Source organism: Camelus ferus, chromosome 21 (genome assembly GCF_009834535.1).
Source record: "Camelus ferus isolate YT-003-E chromosome 21, BCGSAC_Cfer_1.0, whole genome shotgun sequence".
Taxonomy (NCBI): Eukaryota; Metazoa; Chordata; class Mammalia; order Artiodactyla; family Camelidae; genus Camelus; species Camelus ferus.
The window spans coordinates 24,444,187-24,469,843 of NC_045716.1; the positions used below are offsets into that span (position 1 = coordinate 24,444,187).

Consider the following 25,657-nt stretch of genomic DNA (forward strand, 5'->3'; position numbering starts at 1 on the left):
AACGGCGAAAGATTAACGCGGTTGGACCGCGCCATTCCCCCAGCAATAAGGGGCGTAATCTGGACATCGTCCTTAAAGATGACTAAGAAGGTGATTATCTTCCCCACCTGCGCTTTCTCTTTCTGCTGCCCAGCTGGGCCCCCAGCGTCCATCCCACGACCTGATTTACTAAGGGAGTCGTGTGGAATAGGGGAGGGGGAAAGCCGCTGGTTTTTCAATTACCGTAACTCGGCTGCTAACTCAAAGGACTCATTTACATATAATTTGCATACCCCTGTACTTGTGCTTAGTACGCGGCATGTCTGTACTCTTCTAACAAGGCACCCACGCCCGTCTGCCCCCTGCCGCTACTTGCTCTAGGCCGGGAGCCCCTGCCCCTAATCCAGCAAATTTTACTTTCCTTTCGGCTTCCTTAGTTTAGCAAACGCGGCCTCTTAAGTCCACCTCCCAAAGATTGGCCCCTCCTCCCAACCGTAAGCTCCTCCCTTCGTCCTCTCCTCCCTCCCCAGCTTCCAAATATCTCTTCCCCGCCCCCTCTCTATTTCTGAACAGGCATGTTTCAGGCAGCTCACTTGACTCCTTGGATTACCATGGGATCGGTAGGGTCCTGAGCGTCAGAGGAGCAAGAAAGCACAGTCCAAGAAGAAGGGCTTGGACTCAGAAGAAGAATCGAGACCTGCTTGGGCTTTTTTTTTTTTCGGTCTTGGTTGTGCGAAGGAGGAAGAAGAGGTTGTGAGGCCCGGTCGAACGTGAGGCAGCTCGAAGGCCCCGCAGGCGGCGCCGAGGGCAGCCCCGCAGCCGGGGCCTGGTGCAGCCGCCGCGGCCGCTGTCAGGGAAGCGCAGGCGGCCAATGGAACCCGGGAGCGGCCGCTGCTGCTGAGGCGGCGGAGTCGGCAGCCCGACCCCGACCGCCCGCACCCCCTCCGCTGGGGTCCCCCAGAGGTAAACGACTCCTACCCCATGAGTCCGCCTTGGCCTGTGTGTGGAGGGGTCCCTCTCTCACTCTGTCCCGCACAGCCTCCCCCCCCCGCCCCCACACCTGGGTTCGACTACAAAACTGCCCTCCCGGTGGCAGCTGCACCCCAGGTTCCTTCTCCACCCTTTCTTCCCAGGCCTGGGGTCCTCCTCTGCTTTTTGGCTTCCTCTTCTGTTTAGCTCCTCCCTCTGCCCTGGGGATTCCCCCCTCCCTCACTCTTATCCCTGTTGCCTTGTCCCGAATTATTTTCTCTTAAGTCGTCGACCCTTTCCACATCACGACGCCTTTTATACTGTCCATCCTTGTTCCTCGTCGTCTGTGCTCCAGCCCCGAATCTTTCCCATGGCCTCCACCTTTATCCCTTTTCCTATTTTGCCCCTTTCATCCAATGTCTCTGTGCAGCCCCAGCACTGTGTTCCCGTTTCCCTGAGCTGAAAGATTGTAGCTCTCTCTTCCTCTGCTGCTTCTGATTCCATTACCTCACTGCCACCCACCCAGCTCCTGGCTTCCAAGAATTGTCTATTCCCATCTCCTTAAGGGATCTCAGGCTCTCACCATCGTTTGCAAAGTACCATTTACATTCTACTTTGACCTTAATCCTTGCCCTTCTCTGGAGTGCTTTATGATTCCTGTAACTTTCTTTAGCTTCTCTCTCCCTTTCCTCAACCTCCCAACCTCTGGAGGTTTGTTCCTATAGCAGAAAAAACATCTGACAGTACCCCTTCCCATTCAGGATTTCCAACTCTGACACCTCCCTCGAGTTTCAAGGATTTTGCTGATCCTTGTGACATTTGGTCCTTTTTTCCCTGTGATCTTTCTGTGTTCTCTGTCACACTCTTTACTTTTACATACCACTTATTTCAGGATCACTAAACCTTGAACTAAGAAGAAAGTGTGTTGGGAGGAGGGGGAGCCTCAGCTATCTCGGGATTTTCTCTGGACAACAAGGGTGTTTCTGAAGGATGGAGCAAGTTTGAAGAAGTCCCTATCAGATTACACTTTGTTGGAGGGATGAACAGGCCTGCATGGAAACTGAATGAGGTTGTGAGAAATTTAGTTTTGGATTATTTTATTTTAAGCTTGTCTTAAACGGATCACAGAATAGAATGTCTGTCTTCTCACCCCTACCCAGATCCAGGAGGAATCAGTTTACTGTCTGTGGCTTTACTAAAATGGTTGGTTGATTCCATAAGAGCTTAGGCCTGGAGTGGGGTTGGTTTAGGGGCCGGGAGTAACTGAGAAAGGAACAGGAGACAATGGAAAGAGCTTGTACATTCAGAATCAGGATTTTGGGGTTCAGCGTATGACATACTCACTTGACCTTTACAGTGAACTTTTTGTGGGGAAGATGGCCCACTGTGTAGGCACCAGTATAGTAATAGGCTAATAGCAGGATGTGGGTTGGGAAAAAAAATTGGACAAAACAAAACATTCTGGGTTCCTCAGACACAAGGCATTTATTAGTAGTGATTTAGTTGTTCTGAGAATTCTTCCTTCTGGTGTCTCTGGTGGGCCTTCCCACTGTACAACTGTGGGACTAAATCCGTTTGAAAGACAGGCTCCGGGGCCTGCTTCTTTCTTCTGCCTGGCTTTTTTTCCCCACTGCTGTAAGTTGCTGACCCGCTTTGTTGTTCCCCTTGTACTTGGGCCATAACTCCAGCTTCTGTAGGTGGAAAGTATGTTTGTGGGAAGGCCTGTTGAGGAAACTGGTTGGAAAAGAAAACTTGGAGTGAGCTGGGACTTAGGGAACTAGCTGCTCTCTCGTATGCCGTGTGTCTTGGCCTGCGATAGCGAAGAGGGCACGTGAAGTTCCATTCATCTTCCTATTCTAGGCCTATTTGAAAATAATCATGCTACCTCAGCCCACCTCTCCCTTTGTCTCCCTCCTTGTTGGCTAGTGTCCAGTCTCATAATTCCTCTTTTTAGGAGCATGTTCACTCCTTGGAGTCACCCCCACAGAGAATTCGTATTTCCCCTAGTTTCCCTGCTTCCTTCTCAGAGCTGGGTCCACACTGCATGAGAACATGTTTGCTAAACACTACTCAAAGCAGCAGATTGAGATTCTTCAGTTTGGGGAAGAAGTTTGAGAGGGGCCTTTCAGCAACTGGCATAAGACAAGAGAGGGCCTAGTTCAAGTGCATCTGGGACTTGCAGCAGAGAGAAACAGTTCAGAGAGAGGTGAGCATACAGATTGCTTTCTTTGCCATCTGTGTGTTTCAGCAGGGGCTCCCAGAGCTGGCTTGGGCTGTCTGGCTGGAATCTGCTTATACCAGCTCTATAGCCCTGAACAGAGTTCTCAGCCTGATTCAATATTGATTTTACCCTGAGACCACTGCCCTCCCTACCCTCCTCCTGGAAGCTTGAGAATGCCCTCTGCCCTGATGCCACTCTGCCTTGGGCCTTGGATAAGCATTTACCTGATTCCTGGTGAGGCTTGAGCCTGTTTGACTGCTGGGCTCTGTTTCTGTAAGGAAAAGGTAGTACTCAGGTTCCACCTTTACCACTGAGATTAAGGGGGAAAGACGAGCTAAGACCTCGTTACAGAAGAGTTTAAGTTAGACTGGAGCCGTGAGGAGGGAATTCTCAACAGCGGAACAGAAGGCTGAGCATGATTAGGAGTCTTTTTTTGAAGAGCAAGTTCTTTTTAAAAATTATTATTAAAGGCATATATGCGTTTGGCAGCAAATCCAGTGGTACTTAAGCGTTTACGAGGACAACCAACAGTCCCTTTCCCTTCATCCCGGCCCCTATTCCCTTAGAGTTAACCTCTTAGTTATTTTAGTGTTTGTCTCTGAAGGTTATGGTGCCTCTATTTCTTGATTTATTAATTGTTACAAAAGAGAATTGAACTTTAGAAGATTTATACCTCTTACTTATATAATTATGTTGTTTTTATAGAAGCCTGTGTGACTTTAACGTTGGAACCTTCTTTTCTTTCTGTTAACTTTTAACAGCCTCGGTTAGCTACCCACCTTGCAGGATAAAGATACTGGCTCCACTGCTCTTTCTCCCAATTCACGTGATCCATCTCAGCAGGATCCTTTAAAAGGAGGTGGAAGATTGAGTTCACCTATCTGTTTGGAGGCAGAGCACTAAATTAGATGATCTCTTAAGGGCCATTCTATGAAAATACAGGAACATAAAAAAAAAAAGAGAGAGAATTAGTCTGAACCAATCCATATTTATCTAGTTTATGGGAAAAGATTTCAAGAAGGGGATAGTGATTAACTAGGTAAAGGAATCATTTTGGGGCCCTTTACCGTCCTGTCTGAGCAGAGACCAATCTAGTAAGTTCTTTAGTGGAGGCCAGTGGAGGGTTGTTCATCTAGACTCTTTTGAGGTGTTGAGAAGGGGGAGGCCAGGGTAAGTAATAGCGTTCCCCCCCCCCCCTCCCTGGAGTCTTCTGCAGACGTTTACTTAAGTGCTCAGTCACACAGAACACTTGCATGTACACCCTCTCTGGCCTCTACCACTGCTGCTCTTCTCTGTTTTGCCCTGATCAGCCCTCTGATGCTCAGATGAGGATTCCCTGCATTGTCCACATACAAGCTGTGAAGCCCGGCCGGTTGTCATCACGCCCCCACTCACACTCCCCTTCCCTAGAAGCCAGCTGCTAGGCTGGGGCAGAGGAGGCCTCTTCTGTTCCCTCCCCGTCTCCCTAGAAGGTCAGTTTAGGCTCCCAGTGCGAAATGTGGAGCCTCAGTTGTCTGGATGTCCTTGAGAGCCGCAGAGTCATTTGATATTAAAGGTTTGGATTTTCTTCTCTCATGTTTTTCTTATTCTCTGACTAATTAGAGGAAGAGTGGTAAATACAGAACCTGTTTCTTCCTTTTTCACCTTCTAGTCCTTTTGCTCTCTTGAGAATGGTTATTTATCAAAGCTATATTTTCTTCACATTTGAAAGTGAATGAATCGATGCTGAGGACCATATCTGGGTTTAGGTTTTGGAGAATCCATTTCTTACTGTTTAAATTACCAAAACAACTTACATTTCCTTCAACACCTCCTTCTCTCCATGACTTCCTTCAGATGCAGGCACTTCCTAAGGGTCAGAAAGGCCAGGAGGGAGGCCCAGCTCCAGTTTGGTAGTTTCTAGTGGCTGCCTATTCAGGAGAGGAGTTTGGTTTTCTTCTACCTCTTGTCACTGTCTGTTCCTGGGGAGTAAAGGCTGCGAGATGGGGCATCTGCTCTGTTCAGTGGGGAGGGCCCCTAAATACTGTGATGCGGGATTCCTAACTGAGGCCTGAGATAAAAGAAATGATGGTCTCCTTCATGCTTTTCCTGATGCTGGTAATAATCCCATTTGTGACCCTTTGCAAATCTTCTGCATTTCCTAGTGAAATCTGAGACGCTGTGTGGGACAATGTCTGAACTTCATTTCCCTTGGAAGTTTTAAAAAAGTGGACTTTTAGCAGCTTTTCATGACTTGAAAGTCTCTGGAGTAGAGGAAAAGAAAAATGTCCCAAGCATAGGGAAATTGAGGAAAAAAGAGTTGGTTGTATAAGACATTTAAGGCTGTTGTGTGAGTTTCTGAAACAGACCTAAAAGGTAGTGGTCCCATGGGAATTTGAGTGACCCTCTGGTGCAGAGTGTCCCACAGTGGTGTGGCAGGGAGTGAATAAAGCTTCGTCCGTCTTATTCCTGTGCAACGCATATTGCAAGTAGAGACAGATCCACACAGGCAGCCATGCTGGTTCTACTGCTCAGATGGCACTGCCTAATTTGGGAGAGAGCACAGTGAAAGAGTTGCCGCCTTTTTACCGATACCAAGTTCAAACGGCATCAGCGAAATTAATTTTGGGGGTGAACTTCTCTCTTGACAGTTGGGAGAAAGGCAAACTGAAGCAGCTTTTTTTGGTGCTCTCTGAGAACAGAAGAGTCCCCCATCTGTCTTCCTGCAAAACTTTAGAGGTGACTGCTGGCAGGAGCCGGACTGTAGACGATTAGGCAGATCAAGGTAACCTTGACTCAACATTTCCGAGGTGCAAGAAGAGGCACCGGAAGAATGGAAATGGGGCTTCCAGAGTGACTGGAGGATCTGTGTCTCGAGCCATCTTCCACCTTCCCAGGGTCACTAGTGTTAGGGGTGATGTCACTATTGGAAATTACCTGCATTCCAGCTCCACAATAGCTTCTGCCTTCCTCTTGCTCACACTCTTGAGTGTGTCTTAGACTCACTCTATTTGCATTTTTGTACAGAGGCCTCAGCCCACTGCTGACTACAGCTGGACTCTGGAGCTAGGCTGAGCTCACGTTAACAGCATGCCTCTCCCCGTTCTTGCTTTGAAATTTCCTCCTGTTCCGCGCTGATTCTCCTGATCTGGGTTTGTTGGGGCTCTGAAGAATCGTTCTAGGAAGGCAGTAGCTTTTGCCAGCAGTGTTGTCACTGATTTTACTCCTGAGAGTTCCTTCAGGGAGGGGTTCTTGGTTATGTGACTCCTGTTCCTCCCTGTTCTTTGGACATTCGAGACGCGTGAGGTCCAGCCTGATTTCTTTTTCGCCTTCTCCCAACTCTCCAGTTCTTGGAGTGTGTGTATGAGAATTGGGAAGGTAGTGTTGGGATTAGGAGAAGGCTGTCATAAATGTTACTGGAAAATTCTCATGTACAAGTGTAACTGGAATTCCCTTCCCTGATAAATAGTACGTGCGTGCACACACACAGGTCCACAAGCTGCTACTGGCCTTTCAGGTGATTAGGATTCAGCGAGAATTTGCTGAGTACCGTGTGCCAGGGACTGTGCTAGATCCTCTTGCACACGCAAAGGTATTTATTCTGCACAGCAACAATGGGAAGTAGGTATGTTTCCCCCATTTTGCAGTTGAGGAAACTGAAACTCAGAAGATACATGGTTTGCATAAGTTTACACATCTCGTAATGGCAGGGCCAGGATTTTGAATCCCAGCCTATTTGACTCGAAGTTCAGGAGCCTTCCCACTGTCCTTTAGCTGCCACAGCACTGGAGAAAGAGAGAATGATGTTATGGAGTCAGACAAGCAGAGAGATGGCACGCTTCAGCAGGGTTGATGATGATGGCTTTAGAGCTGTTTTCTTCTCAGTGAAGACTGGCACAGTATTTGCTGGCTCTTATTTCTTGGGAATTTTGAGTCTAAAAGGGAAGGTAAGAAAGTATCTCTAACTAGAAAAATACATCAAGATTTTAATACTAAATAAAGGTGAAATGCTCAGGACTGTGTGTGGAGTGTTATATGAGTAAGGAAATACAGTTTAAAGAGAAAAAACGGTTATTGGCAGGCATTTAAAGGGAGTTATGGGAAGAGCATGAAGATAGAAAAACATTCGAAGAGTTAGGGACAAGGGAATTAACACCAGACTTGCTTCCCAGCCTACCTGAAGAACTTGTAAACCTATATAAACGTAACACATATAAAGCAACATTTTGCAAAAAATGTTAAGAACAGAGACTAAGCTAAGAAGCTAAGTGCAGAAGGGATGAAGAGTAAAGTATCGATCAGAAGTCTAGGTAGTCAGGGAAAGCTTCCTGGGAGGAGATGGCTTGTCATCTGACTTTTAAGGAGCCCAGGAAGACACACAGAGAGGAGGTGCCAGGAAAAGTTCCATGGCGAAGGGAAGACCTGAGGATGGCACCACTAACCGGCGTGTGTATGTCTCCCTTTCTTTTCCTTACTCCCTTCTTCCCCCCCATAGCTTGGAAGCTCGAAGTCTGGCTGTGACCATGGGAGACACGGTAGTGGAACCTGCCCCCCTGAAGCCAACTTCTGAGCCCACTTCTGGCCCACCGGGGAATAATGGGGGCTCCTTGCTAAGCGTCATCACGGAGGGGGTCGGGGAACTGTCAGTGATTGACCCTGAGGTGGCCCAGAAGGCCTGCCAGGAGGTGCTGGAGAAAGTCAAGCTTTTGCACGGAGGCGTGGCCGTCTCTAGCGGAGGCGTGGCCGTCTCTAGCAGAGGCGCCCCGTTGGAGTTGGTCAATGGGGATGGTGTGGACAGTGAGATCCGCTGCCTGGATGATCCACCTGCCCAGATAAGGGAAGAGGAAGATGAGATGGGGGCCACAGTGACCTCGGGCACAACCAAGGGAGCAAGAAGGCGGCGGCAGAACAACTCAGCCAAACAGTCTTGGCTGCTGAGGCTGTTTGAGTCAAAACTATTTGACATCTCCATGGCCATTTCGTACCTGTATAACTCCAAGGAGCCTGGAGTGCAAGCCTACATCGGCAACCGGCTCTTCTGCTTCCGTAACGAGGACGTGGACTTCTATCTGCCCCAGCTGCTTAACATGTACATCCACATGGATGAGGACGTAGGCGATGCCATCAAGCCCTACATAGTGCACCGCTGTCGCCAGAGCATTAACTTTTCCCTCCAGTGTGCCCTGTTACTCGGGGCCTACTCTTCAGACATGCACATTTCCACTCAGCGACACTCCCGTGGGACCAAGCTACGGAAGCTGATCCTCTCAGATGAGCTGAAGCCGGCTCACCGGAAGAGGGAGCTGCCATCCTTGAGCCCAGCCCCCGACACAGGGCTGTCTCCCTCTAAAAGGACTCATCAGCGCTCAAAGTCCGATGCCTACCGCCAGCATCAGTCTCAGCAGCAACCTGAAACGAACAGCCAGCAACCCGAAAGTGGAGAATGAGGATGAGGTAAAATTCCCGGAGGGATGGAGGGGCAAGGAAGGGGGCATGGGGACAGGATGTCTGATACAGGGTTACTCTGTCCTTTTCTCTCCTTCCCTCTGTTTCATTTCACCGATAAAAGCATGGAATGTTTAGAATGGAAAAAGACCTTAGAATTCATGTATTCCAGCTGCCTCATTTTACAAAGGAAGAACTCGGAGACCCGGGAGAGATAAAGTGACTTGCCTCAGGTCATATGGCTAATGGCAGGGCTGATACTCCTGACTCCGTCCTCTGTGTTTTTATTCACTGCTCTGCCATTCCATTAACTGCTTGCTTACTGAGAACTGGCAGAGACCCTCCCCACCCTGACTTGAAACCTGGGATATCTACCAGAACCTCTCAGAGCAGCAACCATGGGGAAGGATAAGGGACTCTTGTGTGAATTTTGGGTGTGCTCGGGGTGGGGAGATGTTAAATAGAATCTTGGCTTCATTCTCCTGGCCATTCCTCCTCATAATCCCTCCTCCCACTCCCTGAAGATCATGTTCTTTGTTGACATGGGGGTAAGGTTCATTCCCTGTCACTGAGGCATCTGCAGGATGCCCTCCTGCCTGCCTTTCCCTGGGGGAAGGGATGTCTTGCTGGTATCATTCCCATGTCATTTGGGAGAAGCACAAAGGGAAGGGGGAAGACAGAGTAAATCTTGGGCAAACCCAGTGTCTAGTCAAGGACCTGAAGCCCAAGAAGAGAGAGCAGCAGTTGGGGGATCCAATTTAAGGTACCGAGCAGGGATGCGATAAGCACACCAGTAGGTTATACCCACCTTTCATTCCACATCTGGACAGGTAGGAGGAAAAGTTGCCCAGTGGACAACTGACTACCAGTGACCTGATGTCCAAGCCAGACAATGGTGCCCAGTCTCCGCCCCATGCCTGACTCACCGCCAGCCTGGCTCCCATCCTGGCTGCCAGCCTAGCCTAGGAAAGAGGGGAGAAAAGAAGAGGAATTTGCACTTGTTGGAAAATGCATATAGCCGTGGTGCTGGCAATTCCTCTGTGGGGCACATCACCCACCCACTTTTTGATACAATGGGGCTTCTTTCAGCTAGAGAGGTCAGAGTGACTAGGGAAGGGGAGAGGCAGGAGGGAGGGAGACTACAGAGCCTAGTCTCCAGAAATTCAGTATTTTATTATAATAGTGAAGCTAAAGGAGCTAACATTTATTGAGCACTTATTATGTGCCAAGCACATGTCAAGTACTTCCCATTTAATCCTTACAACAACCCTAAGAGACAGTTATTATTTAACCATTAAGGAAGCAGGCTTAGAGAGGTTAGATGATTTGCCCAGCGTCTCTCAGCCAGTGCGTATCAGACGAGGCCTCAGATCTTCCCCAGGTCCTCAGCTGTCAGAGTCCACGTGGGGAAGAGCAGCCTTGGCCTTAGCTGTCAGGGTTTCCGCATCCATGCACAGGCAGAGCCCAGCTGTTCTCAGAACCAGAACGTATCATTTTCATTTCTGGTTGAGATTGGCAGGGCAGCCCAGGGTCATGAAGGGAGGTCCTTGCAGAGCAAGAAGAATCACCCAGAGCTGGTGGGACTAAGGTCGTGGAGGGTCTGCAGGTCAAGCCTGTGGCAGTGGGAGTGTGAAGTGAAGCAGCTGGAAGTGAAGCTCGTGGTGCCTCTTGTCAGGTGCCTCTTGGCTTTTCTCTGCAGGCTTTTGTAGTTCTCATGTTAGGACAAGAAAAGCTGAGGTCCTGGGCTTTTCTTACTCTTTGTTGGTCCTTGGTCCCTCTTCCTTGCCTCTAACTCCTGCCCAGCATGGGGTTTGGGGTGATGATAAGACACAGGTATTCTGTGAGTACTTAAATCCTCTAGGGTGGCTTCTCTAGCTGCCATTCTTCCCAACCTGGCTCCTTTGTCTTGGGTCAGTAGATCCAGGAAAGGAAGGAGATACTACATCCCCAGGCGCTTCTAGGTTATCTGATGCTGGCAGAAAGGGACGCTTGAATCCACTGTGGCTCCCTAGGAAGTGCGAGAGTGAGCGGGGCCCCAGGAGTCTCAGTATCAGAGTTTTCAGCACAGGCGACTTTCCAAACCCCTTTGGGACTTTGAGAATATATCTCTCAAGACCTTTGTCTCCCAAATGCCAAGGGAGTTGGTTTTCTTTCTTCTGCTCCTCCTTCCTCCCCTGTCGTGCAACAGCCATTCTCTCAGCAGATGGATCTCGAGCTTGTATAGTGTGCAGAAGCCCTGTGCTGGAGGCAGGGGAGAGTGTAGGCTAAAACGCCGTCCTTCCCCCAGGAACTTACAAGGTAATACGGAGAGCCCAGAGTTCTGGGGAACTGTTTAGTTGGTGACTCTTGATTTTGTATCCTGAAACTTCATTGAATTTTTTAGTTCCAACAGTCTTTTGGTGGAGTTCGTGACTCTCTTGAAATGTCGTTTCCCTCATGTAAGGAGGAAGCATACAACTTACTGAAACAAAGCACGTAATTACCTAAGGTCTGAGCAGAGACCCTAAGGAGAGACACAGTGCTTCCCCGTGGGCTCTGAGTTTAATCCTAGGCTCCAACCACCAGTAGAGAAGCTCTGGAGGGTGAAGTGAGGCCTCAAAGAGGAGGCCAGGTGCTTGTCCAGTCTCTTCCTGCCTGGACTCTCCCCACAGAGTTCTCTGCCCAGGTCTCACAGACGGTTCTGTTTTCTTTTAACTAGGAATCCTTTCCACTGCTCCCTACAATCAAAGGGCTCTAGCACTGACTTCTCCCATCTCCCACCCCTCCCCACCCCTCCAAGTCTACCCGTTGCGAGCCATTTCTCTCAGCTTAGTCAGGGAGCTCTGCTCGGGCAGTTTTCCTTCCATTTGTAACCAAATGGTAAATATTTTGGCATAGGGTAGGGATGCAGAGAATGATTTAGGTACCAGCCCCACCTTACATCCTGCCCCACATAATGACACCTGTAGATCAGCTTTGTCTTTTCAGGACTGCAACCTCTGTACAGAGAAAGCTGCTGTATATCACACTGGCAGCCCCAGTGGGCCTTCCAGCCTGATACCAGTGTGATGTCAGCGTCTTGGCCTCAAGCTTTTCTCCTTGGAGCTGACTCAGTTTGAGTGACTCAAGCCTACAGAGTAGGAGAGAGGGGCGGGTCATGATATACCTCCCTTCCCCCAAGGCTGTTAATGACTCAGACAGGACCAGCCTGTCTGTGGGAGAATCAGCTGGAGAGTTGGCTCATGGAACCAATATTCCATCCTGCCTGCTGTTCCCTCCCCAGCCAGCTCGTGAGTAAAAAGTGAAGCACTACGTTGTCATTTACTCTGGCATCCTCACTGCCTCAGTTCTCCCTCCCACTCCTACCCAAAGCAGAAGAGTTGCTGCCTTGGGAGAGTGTTCGGCCTGGCTTCTTCCTCAAAGTGCCCCTCTCCCCAGATTTTTCAAGAAAAGACCTGACTATAGGAGCTCCAGCTAGACTAGAACTTACACTGTGGAACTTGATTATGTACATGCTTGAGATGCTGATTGCAGAGTAGCTTGGTGACCACTGGCCTCCTGCCCTGGGCGCTCCCAGGACTTTGACTCTAAGTCCAGGCCCCTCCCTTCCTGCACGTTGGTGCACACGATTGCCCTTTCTCACTGCCCTGGGAGACCTTGGTGGACAGAACCCAGGATGGGCCTGTGCATGAGCTGCAGGAGAGCCGCTGACTGAGTTTGACTGCCAGCTCTTTCCCCTGTTCTGCTCACAGACGCCCGTGGGAACAGGGTGAGGTCTGGCTAAATCCCCTGGGCTAGGCTGATGCTGCTCAGCTACTCAGCTTTCTCACATGGACTCAGCTGGGACCTAGCTCCCCAATTTATTTCCAAAAAATTGTAATTTTTTGAGTGTCATGCAAAACAGCTTCATAGGAAGCCACAGAGATTTGGTAAATAAGAGTTACTCATCCTTGACTCCCAGCAGCATCCAGCCCAGAGGTTTCATGCTCTTGGGTGGTCTCCTTTGTGACAGGATTTAAGGTTGAGATTAGGTATCCCAGGGTGATAATGAGGCTGATTAGAGAGGAGATGTACCTGGCACTAAAGTCCAGCTCTTCTGCTTCCTCCTTGACGTCTCCAAGAATATGGAGGAGCGTGGGGTTTCCAGTGTGCGGGCCGTGTGGCTTGTTAAATTCAGTCCGTCAGTATGTGGTCTCCATGGAGAAGGGGTTGGTTGAGGGCTTGTGAGTGGGTAAAGAGAAATCAGGGAAAGCTTGGCAGTGCAAAATTACCTCCCTAAGGGACCCAGCTTTAGGATTTTGTCCTGGAAAGACTTGTGTAGGCAAGAATAGATGGGAAGAAAGTGACAAGCAGACGATGCTGTCGCTTCAGCCCTTCTGACCTCAAGGTCTGAGCTAGTCTTCCAGCATCTCCCACAAGTGTTAGGAATCTGGGCAAGTGGCATTTCTGGGTTGACATTCTTTCATCAAAGCAGAAAGGCAGAGCTACACGAGAGAAGCAGGTATGATCCAAGGTGGAGCTAAATTCTTTGCCTTTGTCTCTCTCCCCTCCCTCCCTGCCCCCTCCTTCTCCCCTTGCCCTCTGGCCCTTTCCCAGGAGCTCTCCTCCAGCACCGAGAGTATTGATAATTCATTCAGTTCCGTAAGTGGGGCCAGGCTGGGGCTGGGTGGCAGGCTCCCCCCATGGCCGCATTTCCTCTCCGTCCCCAGGTCTTCTGAGTCCTCAGGCCAAGGCAGGAGTTAAAAGGTGCCTTTTCTTCCTGGGAGATCAGCCCTTCCCTCCCAGGCCGCCCAGACTGGGAGGCGCCCCCTGCCCTTTGTTGCTAGTGCTGTGAGCCCAGGCTGAGTCAGGCTCAGTTGATCCTTCTCCCAGAGACAGCTGGGATGCAGTGCACCTCAGCCCCCAGCCCCTGGGTCTCTAGAGCAAACAGCTGGGAGAGCGGTAGAATTTACCCCTGGGTTGGAGCCAGGAACTGCTTGGCAGAAACCCCCAGGATCCTGTTTCTCCCACCCAGAACCTTTTCCCCGTGGCTTCCGCCATCAGACCATCAAATACTTACTCAGTGTCTTCTAAATGCCGGGCCCTGTGCTGGGTGAACTGACTCCAAAAGCAAACAGGATTTGGCCTGCAGGAAAGTTTTACCTCCCCGCAGCCGGCTTTCTTGTTAACTTCAACCACATTTCTTCCAGGTCTGAGTTCTTCCCTTTCCCAGCTCGCTGCCCAGGATGTTCCTTGTTCTACGTTCTTGTTCCCTCTGGACTAACCCCTGACCCTCTGGTCCCACAGGGTCTCGGACCTTGTTGCTGGGCAGAGACGTGAGAGGAAATGCTGGACCCTCTGGGAGTTTGGATGATTTTTTAACATTTTATTTTTAATTTGTCTACCCAATCAGTTTTCTCTGTTCTGTGCTGCTCCCCTTTCAGGCATGATTCCTGTCTCCTCCCATGTGGCAATGCCTCCCTCTCGAGGCCTGGGGTCACATTTCCAACGTGCTGACATGACTTAGGGGCCCCTGACCCAAATGCTGAATTGAGGATGGGAAGGAATTCTGATCTTTCTAATCTGAGGTCACTATGAATTGGTTGGGGTGGAGTGTCCTTGGGACAGTGACCGTTTGCCACCTGAGTGGATGGATTAGGGGATCAGAATGAACGAAGGAATGAGTCTCCAAATTTACTCTTCCTGTCTTTCTCTTTTTCTGTTAAGTCCCTGGGACATTTCCAGGGACCATGGAGACCTAGTTCTGTCACCTTCCTGTCTTTCTGTCTTTTCATCCCTGCCTCCCAGACCATTCCTGACGGATTCAGACACCCTATTTCATTACTGTATGGGGCCCTGAGCCAGCCCCCACTGTTGGATAGAGGCTGAGAGATGAGCTGTTCCTTTGAACCCTGGCTCTGTGCATATGCAGAAGTGGGCTTGGTACTGCCCAGCTTTCAAGAGAAGCTCTTTTTTGCAGTGTGAGGGAATGAGGGTAGAAATTCTCACTCAGGAAACTAAGCAAGACACAGCACACAGAGAGGGAGAGAAAAGCCTGGTGAGTGAAATACTGTTTCTGTAAGAGGAGGAGATACTGCTCTCACCGAGCTGAGGAGAGATGGGACCGGAGCTGGGTGGCTCTCTTGGTAAAGTGCCCCTTACAGTAGAAGAGCCGAGGCTGGGAAAGAGCCCTTCTTCATGTCTGGCTGAGCCCATCTTTTCCCCACCGCCCCCCTCACTCCCCAGCCTGACTTTGCCCTTGCTGGGGATGACTGAAGTGCCGGACAGGAGGAGCCACGCTCACAGGAGGGAGCTAATGTGGGGAGACTAATCCCTGAGAGGTTGGTGAGGAGGTCCCGCGAGGAATCACTGAGAGAGACAGGCCTTCAGGGCCATCATCAAGGGCTGAAAAGACCTGTGGTTTTCTCCACCCACCTGCCCACACCTCCCTCCCTCCATCTGCTTTTTCTTTCCTCGTTGATTGTTCCCTCATTAACGCAAAGTCTGCTCATCCTCTCCTCATCCCCTGCATGCGCACTGGCCCCTGGTGAGAGATCGAGGGCGGTTGGGGGGTGCCATGAAAAGCAATAAAAGTCTCTTGAATGGAATGAGTCCTCCTTTGAAAGGGGAAATCCTCACAGCTCCCCTCCCTAGCCTTGTGGGCCCTGGCACAGCCCCTCGGCGGAGACCCAGCCCAAGGAGCCAGACTGGGGAGAGGGACCACCTCGTTCTCGAGGTGGGTGAAGCACGTCAGGTGTGAGCAGCTCTTCTCTGGGGCCCCGGCTAGCCTCGCTGGCTGTCGTTCCCACACTTGTCTTGAAGCGTTGAGCCAGTTCCTCAGGAACCCAAGACCATGAGGAGGGGGGTGCCTTCCAGTGACCTGGATTCACACCCCTCTTCCCCTCAAGAAACAGCCTCTGGAGCAGGAATATGCTGGCTTTTCCACCTGTCCCCAGTTCTGGCTGACAGGGGTGGGTGGGGTCTCCTAAAAGGGCCAGAAGGCAGCTCCTTCCCTGGAGTTCCCGAGACACTGGGACCCCTGGTCTGCACGGCCAGGGTGACTGCGTGGGTGGACACTTTTTCCTATGGTTTCTTCACCATGTTTTACTTCACCCCAACCCTCTGTAGCCCGTCAGACTGGCTCCTGAGCGAGAGTTCATCAAGTCCCTGATGGCGATTGGCAAGCGGCTGGCCACGCTCCCCACCAAGGAGCAGAAGACACAGCGGCTGATCTCAGAGCTCTCCCTGCTCAACCATAAGCTCCCTGCCCGAGTCTGGCTGCCCACCGCCGGCTTTGACCACCACGTGGTCCGCGTGCCCCACACCCAGGCTGTTGTCCTCAACTCTAAGGACAAGGTAGGTGGGCCCTGGCCCAGACCATACCCCTCATCGGACTACTCCCGTGGTTGTGCAGGTCTGTGTACCTGCCCAGGGAAGCCCGTCCAGCGCCCCAGACTCGCTCCATAGCTCACGTGCACGTGTCACCCCTTGGCTTTTCCTCAGGGCCCTCTTGCTCCCCTTGCTGGACATTGTTCTTCTAGACCAGAGAGGCCTGGTCTTTTCCGCTTGCCTTTTGCTGTGTCTCAGGAGAGAGCCGCCCTCCTGACGGGCCTTTTGGCGGCTCTCTTCCAGCCCTTCTGTAGCTTAGGCTCTCCAGGCACAGCACAGTGAGGGCAGAGAAATCTGTGTTTCTGAGACCGTCTGTGATCATAGTGAGCAGGAAGAAAGAGAGAAGGGGCCACTTCACATCGGAGAGAATTAGCTGCGTTAGTCTGCTGGTGGAAATGAGTGCTGATGGTTCAGATTCTTTTTCAGAAGATGTATTAAAGATTAGCATGCTGCTTAGAACAGTGCCCAGCTTTTTCCCAGTCTTTTTGTCGGTTTTTAGGACAAGCCCACAGAGGCTTTCAGGCCTCTCTGATGGGTGCTAACTGATAGTTGGGAATGGGTTTCCCCAAGTGCATCATCTGTACACTTTTGAAACTTAGCTGGAATGCTTTAAAGACCTGCATACTCATCCAGGTTCTTTATGTGGGTGTTCACAGGATGAGTCCCTGCCCTCAGTGTGGCGTTCCTGGTTTCGGGGGCTGATGAATGAGGCCTGGAGCAGGAGTGGGCAGCAGGAACTGTGTTAACAGAGTTACGATGTGGGGAATAGTGCAAATACCTTTCTCACTTCCCCTCAGGCTCCCTACCTGATCTACGTGGAAGTCCTTGAATGTGAAAATTTCGACACCACCAATGTCCCTGCCCGGATCCCCGAGAACCGAATTCGGAGCACCCGGTCTGTGGAGAACCTGCCCGAATGCGGCATCACCCACGAGCAGCGGGCAGGCAGCTTCAGCACGGTGCCCAACTATGACAACGACGACGAGGCCTGGTCGGTGGACGACATAGGCGAGCTGCAGGTGGAGGTGAGGGGGCTCCGGGCGGGAATCCTGGGGCCCGGCACCTGTTCTCCGGGAGCTTCCGGTGTATTTGAGACAAGACAGGCTGAGGCGAGTGCCCTGATGGGTGCGGCAGGTTGTGATGGGTATGAGAGGGGAAAGCTCAGAACAGCTCTGGGCTGGAGTAGATTCAGGTGGAACTCATTTTCCTGGAGAAGGAATTTAGGCTAAATGTAAGGAGGCACTTCTTAGTGGAGTGTAAGAAATTTGATCCAAATATTTATTGAACACCTTCTGTATAAAGTTATCTTAGGAAGGCAGAGAATAATAAGTCATATATCCATTCATTCAAGGAGTATTTATGGAGGGCCTTCTTTGTGCCAGCCCGGAGAGCTGTGTGCTAGTGAGCCTGCAAGGAGCTTATGGCCTAACAGGAGAGCAGGGAGTCGGAGTGTGGCATGGCCCAGCTTGTGCTGAAGGCAGGGTGTTACGGGAACATCTGAGGGCAGGGGTAGCACTCACTCCAGACTTGGGGCTGGACATACCCAAAAGATTTCCCGGAGGAAGTAGCATCTCAGCTGAGGCCTGAAGATGGTAGGAGTTAGCTGGACAGAGTATTCCAGGCAGAGGGAAGAGCACGTGCAAAGACTGGAAGAACTGAGGTAGCTTGGCCTGTTTTAAAAATGGAAAGAAATTTTGCGTGGCTGTGATGTGTGGGTGTGAGATGAGAACTGATGAAGAATGAGGCTGAAGAGGCCAGAACGGGCCAGATGGTAAGAAGGGTCCTGTAAGCTGCGGAAAGAAACTGGGATTTTGTTCTGGAGTTGGAGGGATCCAGAGCAGGATCTTACATATAGCTGTGACCACACAACCAGATCTCACTTTGCAAAAAGGCAGAATCTCTGTACTTGAGCTTATGGTCCAGCTGGGGAGACTGGAGGCAGACATTTAGGAAAATACCTACAAGATTCACAAGGCAGTGTGCAAAAAGTGGTGAGTGGGGTTAAGGAGAAATGCCCTGGTACAAAAGAAGGAGAACAGAAGGGACTTGATACGGACGTTGGGGTCTGGTAGGACATTTTATAGTTAGAGACAGACGAGCAGATAAGATTGAATGGCTTAGGGTGAAGAAATATTTGCTCAGAGGAACCTAGCCCCAGGGAGCTCTCAGTGTAAGGCTGGAAGTTCAGCTTTCTGTGATGGTCATGGCAGTGGTTTGCAAACTTGAATGAACTGCGAGTCTTCTGGAGAATTTGTTAAAAATTCAGACTTTCAGATCCCACTCCCAGTAATTCTAATTCAGACCAATGGTGGGGTTTGGGAATCTGTGTTTTAGCAGCATTCCAGGTATGCGAGTGGTTCACACACTGAAAAACACTGCTAGAGGGTCTATTTGGGAGCCTAGTTTGGGGTCCAGGTGGCAGGATGGTGCCTAACCAGGGGAGACTTTCTGGAGCAGAGTTTGGAAGGGAGGGCTGATTCTGGCGTGGAGATGGCAAGCACGCAGGGTGATCTGAGGGGGCGGCGGTGAAGGAAGCAACACCTGTGCTCAGCGCTTCTGACCTGCGGTCCCCTGCTCTCCCCAGCTCCCTGAAGTGCACACCAACAGCTGTGACAACATCTCCCAGTTCTCTGTGGACAGCATCACCAGCCAGGAGAGCAAGGAGCCCGTGTTCATTGCAGCAGGTGACATCCGGTATGGCCAGACCACGCTGCCCCTCATTTTTCATCCCCCTCTTAGGCCCTGCCTATCTTTGTCCCCTTCCTCTCTGTCAGCCTGTGTCTTCCCCTCTTCCCTCTCCTTACTCTGTCCTTGTCCTGAGGCCACCAAACTTGAGGCAGTGAAGTGTGGGTTGTGTAATTACTGGGCTACTACAGAAAGAAATTAAATTTTAAAAGCACTCCAAAAGGAATGAAGGCACCAGAGTATGGAAGCAGAGCAGTCTTTCCAGAGTGGCTTCTAGGACCACACATGTTAGAATCAAGGGGAGGGAGAGGATCTTGTTGGAAATGTGGATGCTGGAGCCACACCTGTTCTGAATGCAGAATCTTGGTAGAGGAGTGGGGGGCCTGGTAATCTGCATTTAACATGATTACAAACCACCAGGTTGGCAAAAAGGAATCAGTGGTTGTGTTTCCTTCCATGAGTCTCTCAGCCCAGGTCTCTATCTCTGTGTGCCCAGAATCAAGGAAACAGTGCAGGAAATGCCGGCATAGACAGGGACATGAGGCTCTGGGGTAACTCCTCCAAGCAAATGATACAGTTTCTTCCTGCTAGACGGCGGCTTTCGGAGCAGCTGGCCCACACCCCCACAGCCTTCAGACGAGATCCAGAAGACCCTTCTGCGGTTGCTCTCAAAGAGCCCTGGCAGGAGAAAGTGCGGTGAGCTGGGCGGGGCGGCGGCGGCGGCGGCTAGTGCGCCCCCTGTGCTGCCTGTCGGCCTCCCCCGGGGTCCGTCTGGCTCCCAGGTGGTCTGAGTCCTTGCCCTGGGGGGAGTTTGATTGGATTTTTGGTAGAAGCCATGTCTCTGTCCTCAACCTGGCTTCACCTTTGACACCTTTCGCTTCTTCACAGGCGCATCAGAGAGGGCTCCCCCTATGGCCATCTCCCCAATTGGCGGCTCCTGTCCGTCATTGTCAAGTGTGGGGATGACCTTCGGCAGGAGCTACTGGCCTTCCAGGTGTTGAAGCAACTGCAGGTAAGAGTAGGGAGAGGGAAGGGGAACTCAGCCAACCTGCAGCTTCCCTGGGGTGATCACACAGGTGGTTCTGCAGGGAGCTCTGCTGGGGACCAGCTTCCTGTCCAGGTCTAAACTGGACTAAACCTAAGCTGGGCTCCTCCCAGGGCTGTACAGCCACAGGAGCGGCTCCACAGCGACCTCTTGTGGCCCTTTTTGACCACCACCTGCTCTCATCACTGAACTTTTGGAGTGCTAGATTTGCCCTTTAGATTAAAACTCCCAACTGATTTGTGGCAAGTAGGTTGCAGTGTGCTGAGATGCAGATCCCTGAGCTCCTGGGTTGGCTGACTACAAGCAACTTCACCTGTTTAATAAGTTCTTTATATAAACATTTTCATTTTCTGGAGAAGCTTCCTCTGAACCTAAATCTTTTTTAGTCTTTTTCCCTGTTCTTTGAACTTGGAGCTCCCACTCACCCTGCTTGGGAGGTGACAGTGAGGTTTCCTGTTCTTCCCTTTTTTTGGATTTCTACCTGTAAGACGCCTTTTCCCACATGCTTCCCTGTGTCTTGTCAGACCCTGGACTTCCTTTCAAAAATCCCTGGTCCTCAGTGGAACCAGGGGCTTTTACTCATTCGATGGCCTAGAATCCAAGGCCACCAAGGATGGGAACTGTTCAGGGCTGGGGACAGAGGGGATTTTGGCCTCCTCCCTGAGAGTGGAGAGAGGTGATAGTCCCGATGCCTCTGTGTCTCCTCACAGTCCATTTGGGAACAGGAGCGAGTGCCCCTGTGGATCAAGCCATACAAGATTCTCGTGATTTCGGCCGACAGTGGCATGATTGAGCCAGTGGTCAACGCTGTGTCCATCCACCAGGTGAAGAAACAGTCACAGCTCTCCTTGCTCGATTACTTCCTGCAGGAGCATGGCAGTTACACCACTGAGGCGTTCCTCAGTGCCCAGCGCAATTTTGTGCAAAGTTGTGCTGGCTACTGCTTGGTCTGCTACCTGCTGCAAGTCAAGGACAGGTAGGTGAATTCCTGTCTGTCATCCTCATCTTTTCTCCAGGGTTTCCTATGTCCCTTCAAGTGTAGTTTTCATATACTCATCACCACCTTCCATTGCCAGGATGCACAGGTGAAACAGGCAACATTTTGAGCAGAGACAGACGTATTCGTGTGCCATTAAGCCAGGGAGGCAAACTGACAAGCACTGGGGTAAGGGGCAAAGGAATGAAGGATTTGTGAGAGGAGCAAGGGTTTGAGCAAGCAGGGTCTTGGAGGGCACAGAGAATGCTGTGGGGGAAGGATGCTCCAGGCAGAGGGGAGAAGTGGAGGTGATTACAGCCCGGGCCACACTGCAGGGCACGGCAGCGGCGCTGACGCCAGGTGAGTCGAGGCTGGGTTAGGAGGGCTTTGCTGGGAGGCTGAGGAGCTTTATTCTGCAGCGGAGGGAATGGCGCGATCCAGTCTCTGTTCGGTGAACGCGCCCTGTGGCACTGTGGTGAGGTGGGGTGTAAGTAGGCCTTTAGCAAAGAAGCGAGAGGTAGTGAGGCCCAGCCTGGGGGTGGCGATAGTGACTGAGAGCAGAAAGGAGAAGGTGTAAGTGATGCAGTGGACACAAAGCTGAAACTCCCTGCCCTGAACTCTCTGTTCCAGCGTGGTTTCCAAAACTCTTAAACATCTGTTGTTTTGCCCAGAGCTGTCATTTCTCCTTATATAATGTGATCTTTATGAAGCTCAGCTTTTCATATCGTGGACAATGTATCATACAAAGATAATTATATCCCTGAGGCCCTGTGTTTTAAGACTATCTCCAGACAGTGACTCCGGGTCAGTGCCCAGAGCGCCCCTATGTGTCGTGCCCCTCCCAGGGCACAGGGCAGCTGTCCTGGGCAGGCAGTGATTCAGTGGCTTGTGCTTCCAGGGTTCCCAGTTGCAAGGCAGCCCAGCAAGATTAGCTGACAGGGCCGCTTATCAGAAATACAGCATGTATTAAGTGCCTGGTATGGCCTGACGTTCCTAGATTGAAAACCAGATGAAAACACTGTCAGACAGGTGTTTCCTCACAAGGGAAATAAGGGTCGGGGAGCTCTCAGAACCTGCGCTCCTTCCGCCCTGTCAGCCTTGCAGATGAAGCCAGCAGAGGCTTTGCACTTGAGGACTGAAGAGAAATGTCATTACTCATATGGAATTTGGTTGTAGGCTTTAGACTGTCCCTGAAGAGTCAGGATTTTGAACCCAGAGCCCAGAGAGCCTAGAACCTGAGCCCCTGGATGGAGTAATTGGTGGCAGGGAAGCAGGTGCTGGTCAGGCCTCTGGGCTTTTTGCTAGGAAACTAATACATCTGGAAGATTGGTGTCCATCCTTTAAAAGGGGGAGAGGGGACAGGCAGCAATAAACCTTTCATAGTAACTCAAAAATGAATAGATGTCGTCAAGCCACCAATGGAATCCTCCACTGGAGAGACGTGGCCGCAGTGCATGGGCTCCAGACTGGAAACAGGCTGAAGATGTCTTTAACTGCTTCAGCATGAGTGCTGAGGAGCTCTGCAGCTGAGCGGTTGAGAAAAGACAGAAACTGCCCCTTACTAGCTTGGGACCTTGGGCGAGGAAGTCACTTCTCCTCCCTGGGCCTGTTTCCTTACCTGTAAAATGAAAGGCTGGACTAGGACATCTCCTGGAACTTTCTGGCTTTCAAGATTGTGTGTAGCCAAATGTGTCATGCTTTCCCAGAGTGGGAAGGACTCAGGTGAGACTGGGTTCTCCCTCTGTGCCTCCACACTCCCCCCACCGCCTGCCTTGGCTAGTCAGACCAGCCCCAGAGAAGGTGGCCCTCAGACCTGGAGCTCTGAGGCCTAACAGAGCCTCTGTTGACACTGAGGAAGCTCATTATGCTGAGTGGGCCAGGCCTCACATGCTTAGCATGTTAATTGTTCCTCCTCCTGCTGGCCATTCATGTGGGAATCACAAAGACCTGGGATTTATCTCTTCTTCCTGTAGGAAGCTAGCTAGCCTGTAGGAATTGCCCCCTGAGATTTTTTACAGAAGCGGTTTTACCATATAGTTAACACTTACTCCTCAAAGACCCCACACTATTTTACATTTAAACTCCACTCAGCCTGGGATCACTGCTCCCTTCCGGTGGTGTTTCTGCCCTGCAGTGGGCTGATAGGAATTACAAATAAAACACAGGTGATTAGGTTCTGACTGGAGGCCTCCCACTGAGCCCAGCACTTGGCCTCTGACAGCTGGCTGGAGCACAGAGGCCTCTCCTTGCTTCCAGGTTTGGGTGCTTAGAAGCCCAATTATTGGAAAATCAAGATAATCTTAAGCTATTTTATCAAGTTGTTAACGATAGCAGATCTGACCCCACAGTCTTTGTCAGCAGTTTACTTTTCTGATTTCCTTTCTTCCCACTGATAGCTTTGGGTCCTAGGAGGTTGGACCCAGAGTTAGAGGCAGCAGGAAACGTGACAGGGGACTTCCCTGCATGGTGTCACGTGGCCAGTGTGTTGCAGTCTGAAGCTCGCGCGTCAGTCGGACTTACTACTGCCTGCTCCTCTGCTCTGCCCCTCCGCAGACACAACGGGAACATCCTGCTGGACGCAGAAGGCCACATCATCCACATCGACTTCGGCTTCATCCTGTCCAGCTCGCCCCGAAACCTGGGCTTTGAGACGTCAGCCTTTAAGCTGACCACAGAGTTTGTGGATGTGAGTCAGGGAAGAGAAGTGCCTCACTTGTGTTCTTTCCCTGTCGTGGGAGGGGGAGCTGATGGGCCCCCCCCCCCGAACTGGGGACGAACAGAACAGAAATAGCAGTAATAGTGAGGCTGGATGTCCTGGGAGGCTTCCTGCCTGATAAGAGGTGGGGAAGTAACTGAGTTTGGCGTGCTTGCCCGAAGGAGGAAGTGCTAGCTAAGCCCCCTCGTGCACACACCTCTCCTCTCCTCCCAGGTGATGGGTGGCCTGGATGGGGACATGTTCAACTACTACAAGATGCTGATGCTGCAGGGGCTGATTGCTGCTCGGAAGCACATGGATAAGGTGGTGCAGATCGTGGAGATCATGCAGCAAGGTGGGGCTGGGGAGAAGCCAGGACCCCGTCGTGCCTCAGAATTCCTACTTACGTTGGGGCCCTGGGGCACGGAACTTTCAGAAAGTTGATTCCACCTCAAGATTGGGGGCAGAGGTTCCTAGACGGTTTCCAACTCTGGTCCAGTGCCCTGTCTGTCCCCCGGAACATTCCTCCTGACAGCCAGTCCTGGGCGGGGGAGGGAGGAGGCAGCAGAAACTACCTCCTTGGTGCACTCCGAGAGAACAGTCCGGTCTCCAGGCTCCTGGTCCCTTCCCATCTCCCCAGCCGTCATCCAACTCTCAGCTTCTGTCTCCATCCATCACTTGGCTCTTCACCAGCTCAGGTGTTTTCAGTCACCACCTGCCTCCCCTCTGGTCTTTGACCTCTGGTTTCCCGTCCTCAGACCCCTTCCCTGCCCCATACTCACCCCTTCTGCTCTGAGCTGAGGAATATTCCTGTCTCTCACCTTTATCTACTCTCACTGCTGCTTTCTCACGGCCTCGCCTTAAAGAGTCTTTTGTCCAGTCTCCTCCCCTGGCTCCTCTGGGCCCTTGCCCCAATTTCCCTCAAGGCTGTGGTGCCCACCCAGTCTGAGCTGCCAGTCTCCTCCCCATCCCTGCCCCCACCCCACAGGTTGTCGCCGTTGCTCAGGAGCATCCCCGTCTGGCCCCGTGATGACGGTGGCCCAGGTCATCTGTGAGTGTCAGACGTAGCATAGGCAGAGGCTTGCAACCAGATAAGTGCCCGGCTCAGGGCCCGTTCCCTAGAATCTCTTCCCTCTGGGTCCTGCGACTGCTCCCTCCGTCCTTACTGGGGGAGATGTGGTGTTGGCTCTTCCCTCCTGTGCCCTCTGCCCTCACCTAGAGGGGCTTAGGAGTGTGGGATGAAGATGGGCTCAAGACAGGGCCTCCCGCCAGTTCTCCCTTCTCTGCTCCAGCGGACCCGCATCCACACACTGCCAGGGATCCCTGAGGTGGGAGGGAAGGGCACTTAAGGTAGCCTGGCTCTGTACTGCCTGTGGCTACCACTACTGCCCCTCCCACCTTTCCCTCCATGACCCTCTTCTGTCTCTGCTGTCCCCAGGTTCTCAGCTTCCTTGCTTCCATGGCTCCAGCACCATCCGCAACCTCAAGGAAAGGTTCCACATGAGCATGACTGAGGAGCAGCTCCAGCTGCTGGTAGAGCAGATGGTGGACGGCAGCATGCGGTCTATCACCACCAAGCTCTACGACGGCTTCCAGTACCTCACCAACGGCATCATGTGACACGCCCGCCCCGGCCCTGGAGCGGCGGGGCACTCGGGGTCCTCCCTGGGAAGGCCCTTGTCGGAGAAACCCTGAACCAGGAAGCCCCGCCACCCAACCATCCACCCAAGGGAAGTGGAAGGCAAGAAATACGAAGGATCATGTGGTAACCGTAGAGCTTGCCAAGGGGCGGGAGAGCCAGCCACAGGGTCCCCGCCGCCCTCCCTCCACCCCCTCCCCGGGCTGTGTCAGTATTACCGCCTGACAGACTCCAGAGAACAGAGGTGACAAATGTGAGGGACACTGAGGCCTTTCTTCTCGCCAGGGTCCGAGAGGTTCTTTCCACAGGCCATCCTCTTAATCTGTTCTGAGTCCCAGGAAGGGGGAAAGAGTAGGTTCTTGGTACTTAGGACTTGACCCTGTGGTTGGCCTTTGGCCATGCTGCTGCCCGACTCCGTCCCCTCCCAGGGACTGACCCCTAGCCCGAGATCCCCTTGGTGGGTGGGCTCTGGCATAGGGTCCTGCACTTGCTAAGGTTCCCCATCCCAGGGGCGAGGAAGGGAATTATCACGGCCCCTCCTGTCTGAGGGTATTGGCCTAGCCAGGGGAATTCCTTGCCCTGATCCCTTCCCCACATCCAGGGAAACAACTCTCAATTTTTTATTTTTAATTTTTGTTTGAAATAAAGTCCTTAGTTAGCCATTTGTGTCATTTCTT

At 51.6% G+C, this 25,657-nt stretch overlaps 1 protein-coding gene across 1 annotated transcript; it reads left to right on the top strand.

The window, feature by feature from the left end:
• Positions 1-607: 607 nt before the first annotated feature.
• PI4KB (phosphatidylinositol 4-kinase beta) lies at positions 608-25,642 on the top strand. Its single transcript, XM_032464291.1, is given in 14 exon segments — positions 608-942; positions 7,644-8,529; positions 8,531-8,602; positions 13,169-13,213; positions 15,680-15,907; positions 16,738-16,965; positions 18,525-18,634; positions 19,217-19,321; positions 19,514-19,637; positions 20,381-20,646; positions 23,200-23,332; positions 23,576-23,696; positions 24,330-24,392; positions 24,780-25,642. Coding segments are annotated over 13 exon segments (2,535 nt in total). The 5' UTR covers positions 608-942; positions 7,644-7,671; the 3' UTR covers positions 24,962-25,642.
• The last annotated feature ends 15 nt before the right edge of the window (positions 25,643-25,657 follow it).